Raw genomic sequence first — 23,192 nt, forward strand, 5'->3', positions numbered from 1 at the left:
TATCTATTAAAAATAATTGAAAGATAAATTTTTTAAGTTGAAGTAATGTTGAATTATAGGTTTATATTGAAAAAAAAATTATTCGATGTACTTCAACAACAAGTCCAACAGTGAATTCAGATGATATTAAAGTTATAGTTTTAAAAAAAAGTCCAGTGTAAGATTGCATAGTGAAAAACTTGCATTTTCCAGGATGTAATAATTAAAAAAATAAAAAAATGTTGGACATAAAAAAAATGGACATAATTTTATCTGTAATTATTTTTTTTTTTTTTATCATCCTCGAGTCCTCGTCATGTTTAGTAACAAAAAATATTATCAAACAAATTTATAAATTTTAACATCATTGTCTCGTCTAAAAATAAAAGTCTCACAGTATCCATAATTTTATAATCGAAAAAAAATAATATAATTAAATTTTATTATGAAAATAAAAACACCAACTATTTTTATGTGAAATCTGTTATTTATTTTTAAAATATGTATATTATGTAAATAAAAAAAAATTCATACATAACAAATGGAAGACAATAACCAATGTCAACCAAAATTTAAAAAAAAAAATAAAAACAGTTCCACTACATTTTTACAAACAATGAAATAATTATTAAATTAAATTTGCTTGTAAATTTATAAATACAATAGTAAGGCAATATATATTTAAACACAAAAGTATTTATTTTATTTTTTCATCTTTCTTATTTTATCTGGCTTCAAAATAAAAAGTTTACAATCTCATAAACTATCAGAGCCATTTTTAAAATTAAAAAAACCTGACTAGTTTGATTAAAATAAAATAATAAACAAAAAACAAAATACATAAAATAATAATTAAAAAGCTTTTAAAGCTCATAATTAATGGCACTTTATGGAAAATAACAGTCAAATGTTGAAAAACTCATGATTTTATAATTATTTTTCATTCAATTTTCATGATTATTTTTCAACTTTAATTATCATGTATAAAAACAGACTATAACTTAAAAATTATTAATAATTATAAACTATTATCTCGAAATAAAAATTCGATTCTCTTTTTTTTTTCAAGTATAAAATGTTATGCAATATTTTTGATTTAAATATTTTCAACCACACATTATTTCTTTGGTCATTAAAATTAATTATAATTAAAAAATGAAAATCTAGATATCTAAATTATAATTATAATTTGGCAAGAAAAAAAAAGCAGCTTTATTCAATTGTGGTCATGTCATCACTGTCATCAGGACAAGCAGCTGAAAGTTCTTTTGATTCACTAGCAGTCTCACATCTAAATACAAAAAAAATAAATAATAAAAAATGATGAAAAATATTGTAATAATAATTAACAAAAAAATTGATAAATATATTTTATAAATAATATTAATCTCACCTTAAATTATCATCATCATGACTTTTATCACTATCATCAGGTGAATCATTAGTTGAATATTTATCAACATTATTTTTCCATTTATGAACAATATCAGAATCACCATTATATTTACCAGTAAAATCATCAGTTAATTTTGTTGTTGTTTGTTTTTTTTTCATTGTTAAATAATCAATATTACTTGGTGTTAATAAATCTTCATAATAATCAGCTGTTTTTTTATTTTCAATAATTGAATTATTACGTGTTAATGAATTATGTGCATTATATTTTCTTGGCAATGTACTACTACGATGATTTCGATGATAATCAATACTACAATTACTTTCATCTCTACTTAAACCAGTACTTGATGAATTTTTATTATAATTATCACTTGGATCATATGAAAATGTTGAATTTGTTAAATATTTACTACAATGTGATGATGTATCTGGTAATGGTGATACTCTGTAACGTCTTAATGTATCATATGATGATTTTAATTTACTATATTTATCTGTTGGTGATAATAAACTACAACTTGTATCAGAATATTTATCAATTGGTGATTTACGATATGATAATAATTCATCAGTATACAATGACAATGTTCTGTCATTATTAATACCAGTTGGTGATGAATTTAAACTATATGAATTCATTTTTTTATTATTTCTTTTAACACCACCACCATCATCATTATTGTCGTCATCATCATGTTTATTTAAATTATTAAAACTATATTTTCTTGGTAATGTTGATGAATTTGTTAATGTTGTTGGTTTACGTTTTCTTTCATTAAATCTTGAATAAAAACTTTTTCTTCTAATTCTATCAATAATTGATTCTTGATGATCATTACGTGATAGCGGTGAATAACCAGGTGATGTTGGTGATTGTATATCACTACCAGTACGATGATTTAAATCATTTGAACATATTGACCATGAATCAAAACTTTCATTGTCATCCATTGGTGATAATATATCTTCTGTTGTATCTGGTGTTAATTTGTGTTTAATGATATTTAGTTTTTCTTTATTATCATTTTGTAATATTGATAATTTTTTATTATCATTTATTGTTGGTGTTGTTGTTGCTGCTGTTGTTGTTGGTGGTGGTGTATTTTTTTTATGGTTATTTATTAATTCAGTATTATCATTTATCAACTCATGTTTTGATGAATCAATTTCATCAGATAAATCTAGAGATTTTGTAGAAATTTTATCTTGATGATAATCTTCACTTTTTAATGCTTTATCATTTACTATTTTATTACCCATAATATTTGCATGATGAGTCATTGCTTTTGAATTATTATTTGATGATGTTGATTGTATTTTATCTGGTGGATTATTAAATGTATATTGTTGTACTTTTGATAAATCTAATTTTAAATTACTTCTATTTGCTCGATTATGAGGAATTTCATTGTCATCTTGTGATGTTATTTGTGTATTTGAATTTTGGTTTTTAGATATTTCTTTTGTATCATTTTCATGATTATTTATTGTAATTTTATCAGAATTATCTGGTAATTCATTTAAATTTTTATCTTTTTTAATAACAATTTCTGTATTATTATCATTTTTAGATGATGATGATGATGATTTAACATCATTACAATATGAATTTGATTTTTTAACAACTTTTTTAACAACTTTAATTAATTTTTTTTTTTTATTATCATCATTATCATCTTTATCATCTTTTTTTATTCCAATTTTTTTAATTTTTTTATCTTTATCATCAATTTTTTCAATTTTTGTCAATGAATTATTTTTACCAATTGATGTTAGAGATTTAACATATTTCTTTTTAACATTAACTTTTTTAATATCATCATTATTTGTTGTTATTTTATTGTCAATAATTTTTTCTGGTGAATTTTTTTTTAATGTTAATTTTGATATTAATGAATTTTTATTATCTGATTTTTCAGGTGTTGATTTACGTGTATTAATTATTTTATCTGGACTTTTTTTAGCTAATTTATTTTGTTGTTTTTCAATTGATAATTTTCTCTCAACACTTGATCTAATTGGTGGTGTTTTTTCTTTAATTTTTTCTTTAATTATTGTTTTTTTAATTTCGCTTTTTTCCGGTGAACGTTTTGTATCGCTGATTATTTTTTTTGTATTTTTAACATCATTTTTCATTTCTGGTTTTGATTTTGTTGGTATTTTACTATTTAATGTTGATGATGATGATGATTCACCAGTTATTACACTTGTATCTGAACGTGATCCTTTGTATGTATTTTTTTTAAATTTACTCAATAATGTTGTTGATGGTTTTGTTCCATTAATCATTGTTTTTGAATCATTTTTAAATAATCCAAATACAGATGATACTTTCGATTTTGTTGTTGCTGTTGTTGATGTTACTGGTGTATCATTTAAAATTAAATTTTCCATTGATGAAATAGATTTTTTAGTTTCATTTTCATTAAGTTTATCTGTATTTGCTATTGGTTCTTGTTGTTTTTTAAATTGTTCATCATTTTTATCACATTTAGAATTTATAATTTCAATATCATTTATTAATTTATCAATATTATTGTTATCTAAATTTTGTACTATCTTTGTATCATCAATTGTTTTATTTTCACAATTATTATTTGTTGCTTTTTCGTTTTCGAAATTATCAAATTTATCTCTTGTCATTGTATTGACTTTATTTTTTAATTCTTTTTCTGGTTTATTATCTTTAATATTTGTATTTACAATAACATTATTATTATTGCCAATAATTTTATCATTTTTAAGTCTCATAAATCTTGTTTTTCTTCTTTCATTTTCAGCAGCTTTTTGTGCTTCTTTATCTTTAACATATTGACTTTCTTCACGAGGTGTATCAAAAAAATCTGGACGTAAAAATCGTGATATTCTTTTACGTGGTGATTTATCATTTTTATCTGTTTCTCTTGTACTTGATGATGAACGAAATAATTTACTTAACAATGATCTTTCTGGTGATGTTTTATTATCATTTGTTATTAAATTTTTTTCATTTGTACAACCAAGTGTTTTTCTTCTATCACCAGATGACCATTCAACATCACGATTTAATGATTCTGATCGTAATCTTAAACTTGGTATACAACTACGACGTTTTGATAATGATGATAAATCATTTATTGAACCCAACAATTCATTATCACATTTATTATCATTATTTTGTTCATATTTTGTTTGCAAACCTAAGCTACGTAATTTTGTTTCTTTTATTAAATTTTCAGCAGCAAGTAAACGACATTCAAAATCTTTAGCATCTGCTTTTAATGAATTCATTGAATCTGTTTGTATATTTGACGTTGATTCAGTTGGTGATGTATCAAATGATTTCACTGACAAACTTGGTGTAGCATCACAATAATTTGTATCACAAATTGATGACATTGATTGTTTATTTGACTCAATACTATCATTATATATTTTTGCTGTATTATTATCATCAATAATAGCTGTTTCTTCTTGTATTTTATCAGTACGTAATGAATTATCACGACGTAAACTATTACTACTACTATTATTATTAATTGTTATTTGATTTATATCCAAGTATTTGTCAAATCAATATTAATCATGGTCAATTCATTATCATCATCATCATCATCAAATATAGTTTGTCTATCGTATTTATTATCAAATCAATTGTTTGAATCATCTTCATATCTACATTATTTTATTAATGGTTTATCAAGGATACTTGATGGCTCTTCTGTTGATGAACGATATAAACGTTCACGTGGTATTGATGGTGAACGTGGAAGTAATTGACGTGTTTTTTCAATAAATTGACGACTCAAACGACGTGCAAGACATGGTGTTAAATCATCACGTGATGGTGATAATTTTATTCCAATTAATCCATTTGTTCCATGATCCTTTGTTGTTAATGAATCATCCTCATCACGTTGGTCATCTGAAAAATAATTTTGGAAAACCAAACATTTTTCGCAGCGACAATCTGCGTTCAACTAAACCTTTTTTTCAACACTCATTTATCATATTCAAATTACAAATGTTTTTTTTTTTTTTTTTGTATATATTTATTTATTTTTCAAGGAGAATTTTCAACTTTAAAAGTTCGTTGTCGATTAGTCAGTACAATCAGTATTGTCATTTTTTTTTTTTTTTTTTTACTTTTTAAATTAATCTATGAAATTACACATGCTATATACAAAAAAAATAAAAAGAAAAAAATAATTTTAATATCTAGTTGGACTACTGATATTTATGGTGTTATTTAATTATTATTTTGGATATCTCCACTTGTTTTGAGTATAAATTTAACTAAAATATTTACATTATTTTTGATATTATTATTAATAGTTAAATGGTTGCACAAACAAAGCATTCCAAGTGACAATTAAGTAAAATAATAGAAAAGAAAAAAAAACAAATTCATTTATGATTAATAATTTTTTTTTTTTTCAACATAAAACATTGTTATTTAAACTCTCAAAAACACAACAAATCGAAGCTTCAGTATTTTTTAAATATTTTTTACATCAAGTGGTTAGTGACTTAGAAAAGTATTACATACTTTTTGTTTTTTTTTTTTTTCATTTTACTGCAGTTTAATATAAAACAATAATTACAACACAAATGTGTTTGACTTTTAGAATATTCTCACTAACATCGTCATATACAAAAATTGTATCAACATAGTTATGCCTAATGAGACATTTTTAATATAGATAAATACAAAATTAACAAGTTTAACAAAAAATATTAATATCAGCTTATTGAGCAGGCTCAAGTATGATTTGTTCAACTTGGCAAATAATTTCAACCAAATTTTGTTGATCATTGTCTTCCAACATTATTCTACATATTTAAAAAAAATTTTTTCAACAAATTTACAAATGAAAATAATAGTAACAATAGATACTAATATCCCAAGAAATTTTTTTCTTATTTTAAATTTAAATGTGCATCAATTATAAAATAATAACAAAAAAAAATAAGCAAAAAATTAATTGTTAATTATAAATAATAGTGTTAGTATTATTAAAATTTTTTTTGAATCAAATCATACATTGGCCGAGCTGATGTTGAAAGATTTAATATCTTTTTTTAAATATTTCGACACAATAATTATTGAAATATCACTCTTTTGTCAATCAGCACAATTTTTAATGATTTTTATTTTGTAAAAATGAAGCATATATTTATATTATTTATATATTGTTGTATATATTATATAATTTTTAAAAACATTTGAATTTAAATTAATTATTTTTTTTGGTTTTGTAAATTAAATATATATATAAATAATTTTGTAAAATATATTTTGTAAATATGGCATCTCAGATACATTTTTTTAAAAATAAATTAAATATTTGATGACTGTGTGTGTTGTGTAAGTGATTTATTAAATTTAATTATATATTCATAAAATATTTATTATTATTTTCCAGTGGAAATTGATGATAATTGTTGTACCTAACTTGGCAAATATGTTATTGCCTTGTTACTGTGAATTATCGTCGGCCCGTCTACGTAGAGTCACTCGCACGGTCGCTGCAACAACCGTCATAAAATTACCGTAATTACACGTGAAAAAAAGTTTTTTAAAAAATTTATATTCAACAAAAAATGATGACAATTATTAGATAATATTTTTGATAACTATTATTTGCATGAATTTTTTTTTTACTATTAAACGAAATGAAATCGAAAAAAAATTTTTAAATTTTCGAAAGTTTCGTTTTATTATTAACAATTTAATTGATGAAAGAAAATCAATTATTATCAAAAATAAAAATTTATTAATTATCATCAATTAGACAGTGTTATTATTTTTTGTTTATTATAATTATTCATATTTTTTTTCTCAACTGATTGAAGAGTCGACGATAGACTTTTAGATATTGTTTTTTTAAAAAAAAAAATTACTATCAATTTTAAATTGAATAAATGTGGTTTTTTAATTTTTTTAAAAATGATTTTTTGTTTATTTAAATAAAATCTATTTGTTTATTTATATTTTGTTTGTTTTTGTTTTTTTTTTTTTTTTTTTAATTTTTGTATATGGACGTGTTTTCAAGTTCATGCTTTAAAAAATAATTTTTTTCTTGCAGATTTTGTGCTGTTATTAATTTATAAAATAAATAAAAATAATTTTATTTATTTATTTTTAAAGCTATTTATTTGTTTAAAAAAATAATATATATTTTGTGTTGGTAAATATAATTTATTGGGTCATTTGTATACATCACTTGATAAATATGTTTATAAAAATTATATTTCGATTTTGCAAATAACGTGCAATCATGCTTCAAATGTGACAAATTGTTTATAATTTGATTTATTCAATGAAAAACTGATTACTCTGATTGTTTATTTATCAAATAAAATTTCAAAAATTCATCAGCTCATCATCCACATCCGTAAAAAAATAGTGTTTCAAATAAAAAAATAAATACCACGAAAAAAAATAATTTCAACTACTCAAGACTGCTAGCCCTTTAGCAGACATAAATAAATTTGAATAATGTTAGTACAGTAAATAAAATAGTTGCAAAACATCCCCAGGCAAAAATTAAAGAAAAAAAAAAAAAAAAAACAACAACAACAATCTAAATAAATAATCGTAGAAAAAAATAGTAGATAAAAATTTGAAATAATAATAACGACAGAGGTATAAACCACTAAAAATAACAAAAAAAAAAAAAAATTTAAATGCGCTTTGTCTATCAACGACTCGACAACAGCCAGGTTAAAGAAAATGCAATTTTTTTTTTTTTTTTTCATAAAGAAAATATCAAGTTAATTGTTTGTTTGTTTTTTTTTTTTTTTTTCTTTTTTAAATTAAAAAAAACAACACGACTTTGCAGAAGCTCTTTTATATTTTCTAAGTCATGTATAATATTAATTTAAAAAGAAAAAAATAATTTATATATTTTTAAAAAATAATAATAAAACTACAAAAGTGTAAAAGCATTCTGCTAGCCTAGAGATAAATATTGAAGCTTCTGCGAATGCGTGTAGACATCAATCAAAACACAATACGACATCAAGTATTTGTGTAATTTTATTGTTTTTTAAATACTATTTAAAAATATTATAAATTATTATTTATATAATTAATAATTTCAACATTATACAATGAATCCAGTTCACTTGATTTTGTAATAATAAAGTTTTTTTTTGTTTTTTGTTTTTCTCAGAATTTAGATCCATGGCAAAATGTGAATTTTTTTTGCAGATTCTTACCTCGCGGTAGAGTGTTGCTGCTACCAACATCAAAGATACTTTCACGAGATGGATTTCTTTCACTACGTCCACCAAGACTACTTTGTGTTGCTGAAGTTGATGACAATGCTGAATCTTTACGTCCAAATCTATCAGATGGATCACGACTCAATGGACGACGAAATGGTGACTCTGGTATTCTCCTGTTAAAATCATTTAAAAATTTAATAACAATATTTATAATAGTATTAAATAAATCATCATCATTTGATATAGCTGATTAATCAATTGAAATAAATATTATTTTAATTAATTATTTAATCAATCAACTATATTTTTAATATAAAAGCAGATATAAAATTTTCAAGTAGACAGTGCTCATAAATTTTGTAAACTGCAACTTGTGCTATATGAAAAAATAATAATATGTTCAGTTGTAAAGATATTATATGCATACTTGAGTTTTAAAATTATAAAAGTGTTTTTGCACTAATATATTATCATCGTGCTGTAGTGTAATAATAGTAATATTATTTAAAACGAAATAACAAAAATAGTATTTACAAAATTACCATAATACATAGATGCAGCATTAATAATTTCTGTGCAAATTTTTATAATAACAGAAGTTTTACTGAAGAGCTAACTTGCAAAAGAAAACTTGAAATATTTTTTTTTAGTTTATTTTTATTTCTAATATATTTTTTATTCAATTATTCTTTTTATTGTTTTGTTAACTGAGACTCACGTTGTTATTGTCTGCGTTTCAAAGGAGCTCTCGTAGCTTGTTAACAAGATAAAAAATCAAATGACACACACAATATTTGATAATTTAAATTAGTATTAAAAATAACAATTTAGCTTTGATATTGTTTTACCTTGATAGTGGTTCATGTACACCCCAAAATCCTTGTGATGATGAGTTAGAACCCATTCTACCAAGAAGTCGACTACTAGGAAAACCAGTTCCTCTTGTATCATCAACATTTAATCGTTGTGTAAGACTTCTTACACGTGATAAAAGTGTTGAAAATAAATTTTCAGCAGTTAATAATTCAAATCCATCATCATCCTCATCATCCTCACCAGATGATAGACTATCAGCATGTTCTGGAGTTTGTCTAATTGGTCGTGAACTACGAAGTCTATGCATATGTCTATGAAGAAGATCATCACTATCTCTATGAAGTGTTGAAAATGGTGATTCATCTTCACTTGCATCAGATAATAATGATCCAATACGTCTTGGACGTCCAAATCTACTTCTTGATGGATTAACACTTGTTGGTGTACTATTTTTACTTTCTGGTTCTAAACTACCAGATCTTGGTGTAACATAACCACCACCTTCAACTGAAATTGGAATAATATATTCTCTTGGACTTTTTTTAATTTTTTCTTGAGCACCACCAGTTGTTGAACCACCAAGTAAACTATCAGTATCTGAATCAGCAGTTGATTGACGTGATAATGATTCAGATTTTTGTGATATTGAACGTTGTGGCATTGGTGGTTTTGATGGTATTGTAAATGAATTTGATGATGATAATTCTTGATTATCTTCTTCAAATTGTATTGGTATTATTCTTTCTTTTATTTTATTATTTTGACGATTATCTGGTCCTAAACTTGATGATCTTATTGATGGTTGTTGAATAATACCACTTACTGGAAATGCAACTTCTGATTTTTGTGTACGTAATTTTGTTGATGGACAAGCATTTATTTTAGCTTCAACTTCTGATTTAAATGAATTATTATTTGATTTATAACCAGCAAGTGTTATTTCAGCTTTGCTTGTTTTACGTCTTGGTAATGTTGCACTTTTAAGTGTTATTTCAATTTTTGATGACATTGTTGGTGATACTGGTCTTTGTTGATTAGCTTCAGGTGTTGTTGGTACAGAACTACCAATTGCTAATGGTTTAATTGTTGAATTATCAAAATCAGGATATTTTGTTTCAGTTGGTGTTGTTACTGATACTGTTGCATTTCTAACATCATTTGGTGCTAATTGAATTTTTAAACCCAATTTTTTACTATCTGTTGATTGTGATGATGATGATGTTGGTGTCAATGGTGGTGAACCATTTAGTTTTTTTAATACTGGTGGTTTACCCAATGCTCCAGTTATAATATCAACTGCACGTTTTTTATCATCATCTTTAATTTTTTCATTTTCAATTGTTTTTTCTTTTGGCACGTCAATTATTATTTTAGATGTACTTTGTTTTATTGGTGGTGATGGTGGCATTGATCCTAAACTAGCTTTTCTTTCAAATACACGTTTAGCACCACCAACATTAACACCTGGTATAAATATTTTTTTTGGTTTTTCAATATCTGTATTTATTGTTGATGAACCAAGTTGATTAAATTTTTCAGCTGTTTCAAATATTTTTGAACGTCTTCTTTCAGTTTGTTTTGTTAATGGAATTTCATCAGAATCCATACTAACAGCTCTTTGTCGTGGTTTTTTTAATACACCAATATTATTTTTTTTATCAATTTTTTCTGTATTATCATCTAACTTTTTTATTTCAATTGTATCCGATTTTTCTTCTTCATTATTATCAGTTTTTATTAATTCATTATTTTGTTTTATTTCTACTTGACTAGAATCTACTTTAACTTCTGATACTTGAAATTTTTTAGGTGATACTGTTTTTTTTGTTTTTGTTGTTTTTTTAGGTGAAGTTTTTACTTTATTTTCTGTTTCAATTAATTTTTCATTAGCTACACTTGTAGCCACAGGTAAATCAGTAATTTCTTTAGTTTTTTTATTAATATTATCATCATTTTTATCATTGCTATTATCATCATTAACTTTAACTTGTTCAGATGTTTTATTTTGTTCTTTATTTCTTTCTTCTTCTTCTTTGATAAATTGTAATACCAATGCTTCTTTAATTAAATTTAATTCATTACTATTATGATTACGTAAATCAACTTCCATTTGTTCTTCTTTAATTGTATTTGTAGTAATTGGTGCTGAATGATGTCTTGAATTTGTTGCATAATTTTTTAAATCTCTATTATCAATTTGTTGATTTTGACATGTTTTATCTTTTTTTTTTGATGATGTAGCATGTGTTTCTTCCATTGATGGTGTTGTTTCTAATTTTCTTTTAATTTCCATATTTTTTGGTTCTTCTTCATTAATCATTTCACGTATTTTTTCAGAATTATTACGATCAAGTTCCATTAAACTACCAACAGAATGACAACGTGTTGGTGCTGTTGATTCATTTGACATATTATTATCATGTGTTATTTGTTGATTTGTTTGTGAATCATCATCAATAACTAATTTATCAGCACTTGCTGATTGTGGAACTAATGATAGTAATAAATCAAGACGTACTGGTGTTTGTGCTGCTAAATTTTCAGCAATATCAAGACAATTAATATCATATCCTTTATTAACCCACCAATGTGAACATATTTTTTCAATATCAGCACGTTGTGTTGGACATTTTTGTAACATATCTTTTATTAATGGTGATGCTGATGATGGTATTTTTGGCTCAAAATAATCAGATGCTGATATTTGACGTGTTAAACGTTTAAAATTTGAACCATCAAATGGCATTGCACCATAAACTAAAGTATAAAGTAATACACCAAGACTCCAACAATCAACTTCTGGTCCATGATATGGTGTACCTTTTACTATTTCTGGACTAGCATACAATGGACTACCACAAAATGTATTTAACAAACGACGTTCATCAAATACATTTGATAAACCAAAATCAGCTATTTTTGCATTACCAGTTAAATCTAATAATATATTTTCAAGTTTAAGATCACGATGACATATTTTATGTTTATGACAATAAAATACAGCAATTGTTATTTGACGAAATATACGACGTGCTTCTTCTTCACTAAGTACTTTACGTTCAGATAAATAATCATATAGTTCACCTCCAGCAGCATATTCCATAACAAGTACCATTTTTTCACGATTTTCAAATACTAAAATAAACAAAAATCATATTTATATAAACAATAATTAATAATTAATATCTAATCGAAATAAAAAATGTATTTCGAATTTTTTACCTTCATAAATATGTATTATATTTGGATGTTGTACACTTGACATTATTTGAATTTCTCTTCTTATCCTAATGAGATCAGCTTCTGTTTCAATTTTACATTTTTTAATTGTTTTTATTGCAACTTCTTGGCCAGTTTCTTTATTTATTCCTAATTGTACTTTACCATAAGTACCTTGACCCAACTTTTTTATAATATCAAATCTAAAAAAAAAGCATAAATATATGAAATTAATTTATCATTTAATTAATTTATCATTTGTTAAATAAATTACTACCGTTGTTTTAATTTTCTTTTGTGATTGTGAAGACGAACACCCCCTGTGCTCTCCATTCCCCCCATTATATTGTGTATACTTGGTTCACCAACAACCATCTTGATGAATTTTTTTTTATTCAATTATTTATTGATATAAAATAATATATATAATTAATATCTGAAACAAATGAAAATGTATTTATTTATTTATTTTTGTTAGACATTTTAACGTTGATCAAATTAAAAAATAGACATAAGACAAATAGACAGAGAACGTGAATGCGGTGCAAGTTTATTTTCGGTCATGTAGACAACGAGTGTCGTGTCCCTGCTTCTGTCTTTTTGGCTTTTCCTTTAGCACTGAGACCCCGGGTTACTTGTTCGTTCACACATTTGGATGGGCTATGAAACACGGCGCCAGAACACTTAAAATCATACGAGACAATATTATTACAAATTATAACTATATTTAATTATTTTCAAAATAATAAAAAATTAATAATAATAATAAAGGAAAAAAAGAGCCAAATAAATATATTTTTTTTTCATTTAAAAATTCAAGGTTTTATTTATATTTTTAAAATGATTTTTAATTTTTTGACTTTTATTGTTTTTAGAATATAATTAATTAGGAATTTATTGTATTGATAATATTGGCCAACTCTTGTTTTTATTTTTAATATAAATAAAATAATTTCTTCACTGAATTTTCATGATAAATGAGTAAATAAAATTTAAATAATTGTAAATAATTAAAAATTTAAATGAATCAATTTTTAAAAATATAAAATAAAGCTTGTAAATTGTTTACTTATAACATTGTAAAAAATATAAAAGCCTTATGTAAAATTTAAATTATTAAAAACCAAAAAAGTTTACTCCTGATTTTAAAATCTTTCGCATGGAAAAAAGAAAATGCTGTTGAAATTATTTAGAAAGAAATCATTCAAGATTAAAAACTTGCGTCATTATTATTTTTAAAAAATATATAGAATATTGAATATTGAATTTATTAAGTTGAATAAATATATATAGTGTAGTCTTTTTTTGGAAATAATATATAAATCATCAATAATTATCAACATTGAGCTTTGGTTTTTATATTCTCTCTGGGGACAATTTAACCTAGTAACAGAATTATCTTGAGAAAATCATTTAAAAATTTATTCAGTTTATTTATTTAACTATTTTTATTATTATTATTTTTTTTTTTAAAATAGTATTAAACATATCAAATGGAATTGATTGACATTTCCATTTGAATGATATTTTTCTTCTTTTTCGGTTCCATTTTAAACTGATGATACTCAAATTATTATCAAAATAAACAGATGATTTTTTTGAAAAAATTGACATCAAAAAAACATAAAATGAATAAATAAAGTCCATAAATAGAATAAATTTCAAAGAACAATTTTCAGATTCTGCGAAACAAGAAAAAAGTCATTTTTTTTTTTCGCGCAGTGATTTTTAAATTTTTTTTACATTAGTTTTTGGAGTCCCTGGAGAATATACGTGAATTATATCAATGTGGGAAGCAGAAATAAAAAAAAAAAAAAATGCAAACAGATAGAAAACATCTCGAGGAAAAAAAATTAAATGAAAAAAAATATAAAAATCCGACTTTGGTCTTGGATGAATGCAACGCCTTCTGAAATATGCAGACGACATCCGGTCATGTGTATTGAGAATGAAAAATTATTAAAAAAAAAAAAGAAAAAAATTTCTTTCATAAAGTAAAACATTATATATATACTAACAATTAATTAATAATTAAAATTTCATAAAATTTATACAGATTTTCTTTCGAAATTGACAAAAATCGAAAAAAAAAATCGAAAAAAAAATTTTCAATCTAAAAAAAAAACGAGATTATAAAAAAACATTTAAACAAACAAAAAAAAAATAATAAAAAATAAGTCTTTAAACTTTCTTTTTTATTCTTTATTCACGTCACATTTATTTTCACATAGTTTTCTTTTTCGTGAAAGGAATGTAAAGGAAAAAAAAAAAAAACCTCCAAACAAATTGATAAAAAAAAAAAATATAAAAAATACTTGAATCTAAAGAATTTATTTCCTTGTTCTGTAATTGATTTAAAAAAATAAAGTTGTCATGGCAATGTGGTTACAATTCCATAAATATTTAAAGCTAATAAACAAGAAGAAAATGAAAAAAAAAAAAAAAAAAATTTCTACTGATTTTGTATAATTACGTCATAGAAATAAATAATGTGCCAATTTTCGTTTTCGAAATTTATTATTTTTTTTGGCTTTATGATTATAACTCAATACAAAATAAATTTATAAATATAATATATAATTTATATTAATCATAAATAATTAAATAATATTAATAAAATAATAAATAATAATAATTAATAAGATAAATAATAAAAATACAATAAATTTTACGACAAAACAACAATGTAGTTGTAATATTGCTTGGATTATTTTGTTTTTATTTATTTGTGTGTATTTAAATTTTATTTTTTGAAGACACGTGTGTGAGAAGAGATGCTTTATAATCGTTCTCGATACTTGATCAGTGCATTGAGTTATTTTTAGATGAATGTAGAGAGGCAATTCGCGTGGGCACCCAACCGGGGCTGACGTCCTAATGACTCTTATTTCACACACAGTAGTCATTATCAATAGTCAATAAGCAAATTTGTCTTTTTTTTAAATTATTAAAATTACCATAAACAATTGTCAAAAAAAAAAATTTACCTAAAAGATGTGATTGAAGCAATAATCTATTTAAAAAAAAGAAAAAAGGATAAAAAAATTTATTGATTAAGCTGTTAATTGAAATGAAATAACGAAAATAATTAAATTTTTTATAATGTATAAATTTAACGACATTGTCCTTGATTATATTTAAATATTATAAAGAAAAAAAATGAATAAAATAATTTTATAAATTATATTTAAATGGTATATTAATATTATTTAATTTTTACGTAATAAATTTTTGAATATTTGAGTAAAGTGTTAACTGTCGATTTACCTGAAAATTTAAAAATCAACAACAGCTGTGTTTATGTTGAAACACATGTCAATAAAATACCTGGCATAAAATGACATAATAAAAAAAAAATATATGAAAAATTTAATTGAAAATTAATAAATTAAAATAAATGTATATTGGTTTTTTTATTTATTTTGAATTATTAATTTAGTTTATTATTTAAATAAATTAATAATAAATGTAAATTTTGGGTACATGAAATATTGATGTATATTTCATTTAAGATGGAATTTAATATTTTTTTGGCAACAAAATAATGATATGGAAGCCAAAAAAATAGTTTGAGATACCGCACACGGTCACTCCACTCATATACAATTTATTCATGACACACACAAAAACTATGACATCATTATAATGCAAAACGTCATTGATTTCTTGGTAATCTTGTTAACATATCCCTTTAACCATGAATCATATTTTAATTATAAAAAAACAATGTTAAATAATAAATAACACAATTAAAAAAAGAGCTAGAAAAAAAAGAAAAAAAAAATGTTTTACATATTATTTGTTATTATTTAAATAAATAAATAAATAAACAAAATTGAAAATATGAATTAGAAAATTTAAAACACATTTTCTATCATTTATTTCGATAAAAAAAATCTAAAATTTAAGTCATTAAGTTATTGATGTAATTAGTAATTGAATTAATAATTAGAAATTGTTTTTTTTTTTGTTTATTTAAAAAAATAAATATAATTATTATTAATAAATAAATGATAAATTGTTAAAATAATATATGCTATTATTATTTGATCGTGTGATGGCATGGATGATGTAGCCGAGTGTGTGGATGGTATGTAGGTTCCCCGGGTACAAAAATAGCAGTCTGATATTTAGTTTTGACTTTTGGGCCCTTACATTTATATACACGCACTAAAACCCCGTGGCAATGTCTCAGACTCTCAGGTTCATCATGTCTTATTTCTTAATCAATAATACAACTTGATTATTTTTTATTTACAACAAATAGTAATAATGTCATTGATAATTATTTTTAAATTTTTGATAATATTATTGATGATTTAATTATTGTTTTGAATATTTTAAAAAATAATTGTGAAAGGGACAATTGATTAAATTGTGTGGGAAATTTAATTTTATTTTTGTTGTTATTGTTGAACAATTAATATCGCCCACTTTTAATGATACAATATCGACAACATCCAAGATGTTTTTTTAATTAAAAACTAAACAATACATTGGAATGACAAAAAGATAAAATTAAAAAAAAAAAAAACTTGTTTTTAGTTTTTGTTATTTTTAGTATTGGGTTTTGTTTCTTTTTTTTCTTTTTTTTTTTTTTTTTTGATTGATGACGAAATAAGAGATTAAAATTATTTATAAAAAAAAAAAAAAATTAGAAAACTCATTGCTCCAGTTGTTTATTGAAATGTTTATAAATTTTTTTTTTTTGTTTATTTGTCCCTGAACTTAAAAATAAATTATCAAAATTTGATAATTTGGAGTAAAAGATAATTTCTTTTTTTTTTTTTTTTCATTAAACATTTGAAAGATAAAAATTTAATATTATTATTTAAAATTAAAAAGATTATGTTAAAGATTATTTAACATAATTAAAAAAAATATTTTTTAAAATTTTTTAGTTATAAAAAAATGACAAATTATTAAACATAAAATTTTCTTATGATTAAATTTGACGAGTATTTAAAAACCATAGCTTTTTTTAAAAATCTAAATATAGAATTATACACTTACCGTTAATTCTGGAGCAAAAATTATCCTCCAAAGCAAGGGAGATGATTTTTTAAAAAAGACTTTTTATTTTTTATTACGAAATAATAAATAAATATCAAAAAAAAAAAAAAAGTAAATAAATAAATATTGTAAAAAAAAAAAAGTGTAACAATTTTAAAAATAAATTCACTGATAAATTAACACCAGTTATTTTAAATTAATGATACACTTGGATAATTACACTTTGTTATTATTGAATTTTTAGTTGACCGGTTTGTCAATTTTTTCATTATTTTACACTTCATTTTACCCGACAATTGTCGAAAAACGACATGGCACACGGCTGAAGCCAGTCCACCATTTTTTATTTACTAATTTTGGAAATAAATTGTAGTGGGAGGAAAGTAAAAAAAAAATATATAAATAAATAAAAAAAAAAAATAAACAAACCCAGAATAGATGGCGCTGTATATAATAATAATAATAATAATAATAATAATAACAATAATAAATTAAATTAAAAAACAATCTGGAGTAATTTTGGAGAAAAAAAAAAATGTAATTTTCCAACAAAAATGCAAATTATGAATAAATAATTTTTGCAACATTCAATGATTGTTTACAATGATTTTTAATTATTTAAAAATAATGAAAAAATTAAAATAAATAAATAACATATTTTTAATTATTATTTAAATGATTAATTTATGTTTTTTTTTTTTTTTATTTTATTATTTAATGTTTTGTGTGTATACATATTTAATTGATGACAAAATTGATAAATTAACTGCATTTGTGCTGAAACGACAATTATACACAAAAAATCGTAAAATATTAAATATTAATTTCTGATATTTTCAAGATTTATTTTTCCTTGTTCAATGCTTGAATAAATTCTTCTAATTTTTCTTGTATTTGTCTGACACGTTTTAATTCTTCAGCTAGCTCAACTCTTCTTCCAGTTAATAATTTTTTTTTAATTGATGAATCTTGACTGTAATCTTCTAAAACTTCTTTAATTTCTTTATCAAGTCTTCTTGCTTCTCTATTCATAACTTGTTGTCTCAATGCTTTTGATGTTACTTTAAGCATTTGTTGAATTCTCCAAAATAATACAAGATCATTACAATCACTTTCATTTTCATGACCATTATGATACATGTAATAAGCTTTTCTACAATCATATGCTTTTGTTAAACTTTGTTGTAAGAAAAATCTTCTGTAAACTGGATGCCATGTTGTACGTATAAATTCATTATCAACATCAATACCATTTCTTTGTAAATTTTTTCTAACAGTTGTTATTTCATCTTGTGTTAATGTTGGCTGATGTTTTTTATCTGAATATAATATTTTATCTAATTCATATTTAACTGTTGTTCGTTTTTTTTGTTCATCTGTTTGTGATTTCCAGTATAATATTCTTTCTGTTTTACCTGGTCCTAACATATTATTTAATAAATTTTCAGTTGTTTCTAATTTTTCTTTAACTGAATTTTCTAAAAATTTAACAGCTTCATCCCAATCTCTTTTATCATTGACATTTCTATCTTCAAGTGTATTTAATTGTATAACACGTAACATTTGTGATGCTTTATCTTCCCATGAATGACGTTCCATAGCTTCATTAACAACAGCATTTTTTAAATTATCAAATATATCATCATGATCTTGATTTTTTTTAGCTGAATTCATAAAATTTTGAAATTCTTGTTTTAAACATTCCCAGCCACTTTCAACACTTTTTTCTGGTAATTTATTTTCAGCCCATTGTTTTAATTTAATATCAACTGTTGTATTAAATGTACCTGGATCACCAGTTTGTGCTGCTGGTAAATAAATATTTTCAAATACATGCATTGATACTTTATCCCATATTCTTGACATTAATACTTCTTCCCAATGACGTGGTGATACTTGTGATAAATTAACAATTTCATCAAGTATTTCACCACGTGCTTTTTCAAATAATTCATCACGATCAAGTTCACGTAATCTTGGAAAATTATTTTTCCATTCTGTTTCTAAATTAAAACGTGTTGCTTTAAATGCATCAGCTTGTTGTTCAACTGTTTCACCAACCATTTTCCAAAAACATTCAGCAACAGCTAAACTTAAATTTCTCGTTGTAACTTGGCCAGACATAACAAGACCATCCTTAAATAGCTTTGAATTACGGAAGAATTTTTCTTCATAATCTTTTATTGTTTGTATACTATCATCTTGTCGTCCACGTCCAGTAACAACAGCAAAATAACCAAGTGCTTTCATTGGAAATAATTTACCAGATAATATTTTACGTACACGTTCAGGATTTGTTAAATTTTCTTCAGCTAAATCAACTTTTGTTAGAACAAATATTGTTCTTTTACCAGATGGATCCATTTGTGCAACTAAATCAGTAACATTACTTCTTTCAGCATCAACAGCACCATCCTGAATACAAAGTATTATTGCATTTGGATTACTCATATATTGTTGAGTCATATGACGAATAGCATCACGTGTATCCTCAGCCATATCAACTGTAACAGTCTGTTGAATAAAAACATTAAAATTTTATTAATAATTAATAATAATAAAATAATATAAAACATTAAATATTGATTATTTTTTAACGTAATATTTACACTTATTATTCCAGGTAAATCAACGAGAACCATTCGTTGAAGACCAGGTCCTTTGACAGTCATTGAAATGACATCTTGACTAACAGTTTTACCATTTTTAACACTATTTTTCATTCTCAATTCAACTTCACGACGTAAATCAGCAAGTTCTGATTCTTTTGTTAAATCAAATTCTCTTGAACTATCTTTAAATTGAGCAATATGATATGGTCCTTCACTGAGTGTTACTTTAACTGGTGATCTTGTCATCATTTCACCTCCACCCCTAAAAATTAATATTAAATTATTATTATTAATATTTCCAACTATAATATTAAATGGCTTTTTTGCTTTTGTTATTACCTGGGGAATATTCTGGCTTGTGCAATCATTTCAAGAACAGAAGTTTTTCCAGAACTTTGATCACCAACAACAACAACTCTTGGCAAATGATCAGCAGTTGAATAACCACTATCATAATCACTTAATTCATCCAATACATCACTGTACATATCAATTAATGATTTTTTAATTTGTCTACTATTTACTTTCTGATTACCACGTAATAACATTTGTTTTCTTAGCTCTTTATTTTCTTTTTCAAGTCTTTCTAATTCTTTTTGATATTTTAATTGTATTTGCATAACTTCATCTTGCATTGCATCCATTCTTTGTTGTGATGATGTTTTACGTTTTTCTTCATCATAGCTATTATCTAATCCTTTTGCATGAACAGCTACTGGTTTTGTCAACTTTTTTTCACTTTCTAAAATAATTTTTCATTATTATTTAAAAAATTAAATTAAAAAAAATTACTAGCATGTAAAATAATTGTTATTAGGAAAAATGAATTGAAGGTCTATCCCATTCAGTATTAAAAGTTTAAATTATTTTTTCATTTAAAAAATTTGTCTGATTTGATTGGAGAAAAAAAAATATTTGAAAAATAATAATAAAAAAAAAAAAAAAATCCTGAATGGTCAGACAATACTTTTGTTTTTCTAATTTCTTTTTTTTTTTTTTTTTTTACACACCTGAATATATTTGGTTTGCAATGCCTGTGAGTGCTTCGACAAAACCTGAACAGAACAGACCAAATCAAATCATTAGGAAGCTGAAGGTTGCAAAAAAACCAAAAAATAAAAAGCGCGTTGGGAATTAATTTCGAGGATCATTTACTTTTTCTTCTCATTCGAAAAAAAAATAATATAAATTTGAATGATAATAAAAATAGGAACCTACCTTGAGATGAATTGTTGTCTCCATTTTCAATTTCTACTCTATTTGTTTCAGCAGCTTGTATTGCATCATCAAGTCTTTGACTAAACCATGATTTGTACTCTCTGTATTTAGCATCACCAAAATCCTTGATACGAGGATCTAGATTAATTTATTTATAAATATCTTTATATAATTGTAATTAATTAATTTGTATTATTATATTTATTTAATTACCAATTTCAACACTGTTGGCAACATTATTTTTCATGTCAGTAAATGTGCCACGAAAATCTTGCCATTGTTTATCTGTTGGAACCAATTGCTCCATCCATTCAATTCCAGGTAAACCTTCTTTCCATGATTCATATTTCTAAATAAAAATAAATAAAAACAATTATTGTAAATGAAATGACAAGTGATTTGGAATTTAACATGTTACTTTTTTGTTTTTATTTTTTTACCTTTTGTAATGTAACACCACCAGTAACAGCACCACCCAATACAAGATATCTTAATCTTAAAACACCTTTAACAACATTTGCAATAAACATACCATATGCACGATGTTGATTTATAAAATATGTTGGTCGAGGTGATGACAATAAAGGCCGGTAAGCTCCATTGAGTCTTCCTGACATTAAATTTCTTGTACTGACAATTGTCATTCGTGGTGTTTTTTTAATGAACATTAATGACGGTCTGTTTAACATAAATAAAGTATTATTATTAACAATAGACTATATTATACTCCAATTTTCTTTTTTAGAAAAAAATCAATTATAACCTCAAAATAATTATTATTCAAGTGAATTCAAATTATTTTTGATGGTTTTGTTAGTTTAATAGTATTAATTAATTATGATTAATTAAATGATAAATTAGTAGAAATATTAATTAAAGTATATTATTGTAAATTAAGTAATTAATTATGATTTAATTACCCAAATTTTCCACACAATATTTGCTTCATTTTGACGAGTAATTATTGTCCAATTCTTTATTTTATAGACTGTTGACAATAAATGTTTATTAATTCAATGGCACACATGTGTTTTATTTATTTAAAAATATTTTTAATTGTTGACTTTTTTATTAAACACTTGACCAACAATTATTAATTCATTCTCCACGAAATTCAATGATAATATTACATATTACATGAGTTGATGAAATAATGACGGAGTTTGCACTTTGCGGACTAAATAGCAACTTCTTTTTTTTTTTTTTTTCAAAGCTTGATAATGTATTATGTACCTAATAAAATAATAAATGTACCTAAATTTGAAAAATTACGTGAATTAAAGTTTAAACTAAACTGATACTATAATCTAGAACAGTTAATTGTAAAACTATTCATAATAACAACAATAATGTTTTTATTTTGAAAAGTTTTGCAAGTAAAAAAATTAAATTTGGCATTTTTATAATAACTATTAATCATTCATGTAAAAAAACAATATTTACCCAACAATTATTTAATTAATATTTATTGCATCAAGAATTAAATAATACTATAATTTTTTTTACTGTTATTTACATATATTAATTTTCCAATCATTTCCAATTACGGCGACAGACTTAAATAAGGTGACAGTTTTCATGTAAACGATTTACCGCGGAGAAATTTTTTACGAATTTTCTCCGATTCGATTTGGGCGGAGAAACGTGTGAAAAAAAAAAAATTATCACAGAGAAATTCTTCCGAAATCAACGACGAGGAGAAATTTTTCCACTTATTTTCCCACA

At 23.6% G+C, this 23,192-nt stretch overlaps 2 protein-coding genes across 5 annotated transcripts; both read right to left on the minus strand.

Annotated features, from left to right (window-relative positions):
* Positions 1-446: 446 nt before the first annotated feature.
* Positions 447-18,056, minus strand: LOC122859676. Its single transcript, XM_044163361.1, has 10 exons — positions 17,638-18,056; positions 12,902-13,060; positions 12,628-12,827; positions 9,438-12,540; positions 9,308-9,343; positions 8,581-8,762; positions 5,039-5,281; positions 3,268-4,919; positions 1,373-2,940; positions 447-1,270 (listed from the first exon to the last, which is right to left on the minus strand). The coding sequence occupies exons 2-10, from the start codon at positions 12,997-12,999 to the stop codon at positions 1,192-1,194; spliced, it is 7,161 nt and encodes a 2,386-aa protein (XP_044019296.1). The 5' UTR covers positions 13,000-13,060; positions 17,638-18,056; the 3' UTR covers positions 447-1,191.
* Positions 18,057-18,231: 175 nt separating this feature from the next.
* LOC122858813 (dynamin-like 120 kDa protein, mitochondrial) lies at positions 18,232-23,019 on the minus strand. 4 transcript variants are annotated; one of them, XM_044161978.1, is made up of 9 exons: positions 22,911-22,938; positions 22,388-22,455; positions 21,908-22,145; positions 21,681-21,816; positions 21,468-21,605; positions 21,260-21,304; positions 20,589-20,991; positions 20,247-20,511; positions 18,343-20,151 (listed from the first exon to the last, which is right to left on the minus strand). In XM_044161978.1, exons 2-9 carry the CDS (start codon positions 22,414-22,416, stop codon positions 18,481-18,483), a joined length of 2,925 nt encoding a protein of 974 aa, XP_044017913.1. In that variant the 5' UTR covers positions 22,417-22,455; positions 22,911-22,938; the 3' UTR covers positions 18,343-18,480. The 4 variants fall into 4 exon arrangements, with proteins under 4 accessions (XP_044017915.1, XP_044017912.1, XP_044017914.1 ...); XM_044161980.1 differs by lacking the exon at positions 21,260-21,304 and having other exon boundaries at positions 18,232-20,151; positions 22,911-23,019; XM_044161977.1 differs by lacking the exon at positions 22,911-22,938 and having other exon boundaries at positions 18,232-20,151; positions 22,388-22,761.
* Positions 23,020-23,192: the final 173 nt, after the last annotated feature.

This window comes from Aphidius gifuensis, linkage group LG6 (assembly GCF_014905175.1).
Source record: "Aphidius gifuensis isolate YNYX2018 linkage group LG6, ASM1490517v1, whole genome shotgun sequence".
Taxonomy (NCBI): Eukaryota; Metazoa; Arthropoda; class Insecta; order Hymenoptera; family Braconidae; genus Aphidius; species Aphidius gifuensis.

What these genes read in the sequence shown, in the direction of transcription:
- LOC122858813 (XM_044161977.1), bottom strand. Translation starts at nt 22,416, where the DNA reads ATGAAGCAAATATTGTGTGGAAAATTTGG. An exon ending in ATATTGTGTGGAAAATTTGG is followed by an intron (nt 22,146 to 22,387) that starts GTAATTAAATCA and finishes TATGTTAAACAG; the next exon opens with ACCGTCATTAATGTTCATTA. An exon ending in TGCCAACAGTGTTGAAATTG is followed by an intron (nt 21,606 to 21,680) that starts GTAATTAAATAA and finishes AAATTAATCTAG; the next exon opens with ATCCTCGTATCAAGGATTTT.
- LOC122859676 (XM_044163361.1), bottom strand. Translation starts at nt 12,999, where the DNA reads ATGGTTGTTGGTGAACCAAGTATACACAATATAATGGGGGGAATGGAG. An exon ending in TGATAAACCATTAATAAAAT is followed by an intron (nt 4,920 to 5,038) that starts AATGTAGATATG and finishes GATTTGACAAAT; the next exon opens with ACTTGGATATAAATCAAATA. An exon ending in CATGATGATGATAATTTAAG is followed by an intron (nt 1,271 to 1,372) that starts GTGAGATTAATA and finishes TTTTGTATTTAG; the next exon opens with ATGTGAGACTGCTAGTGAAT.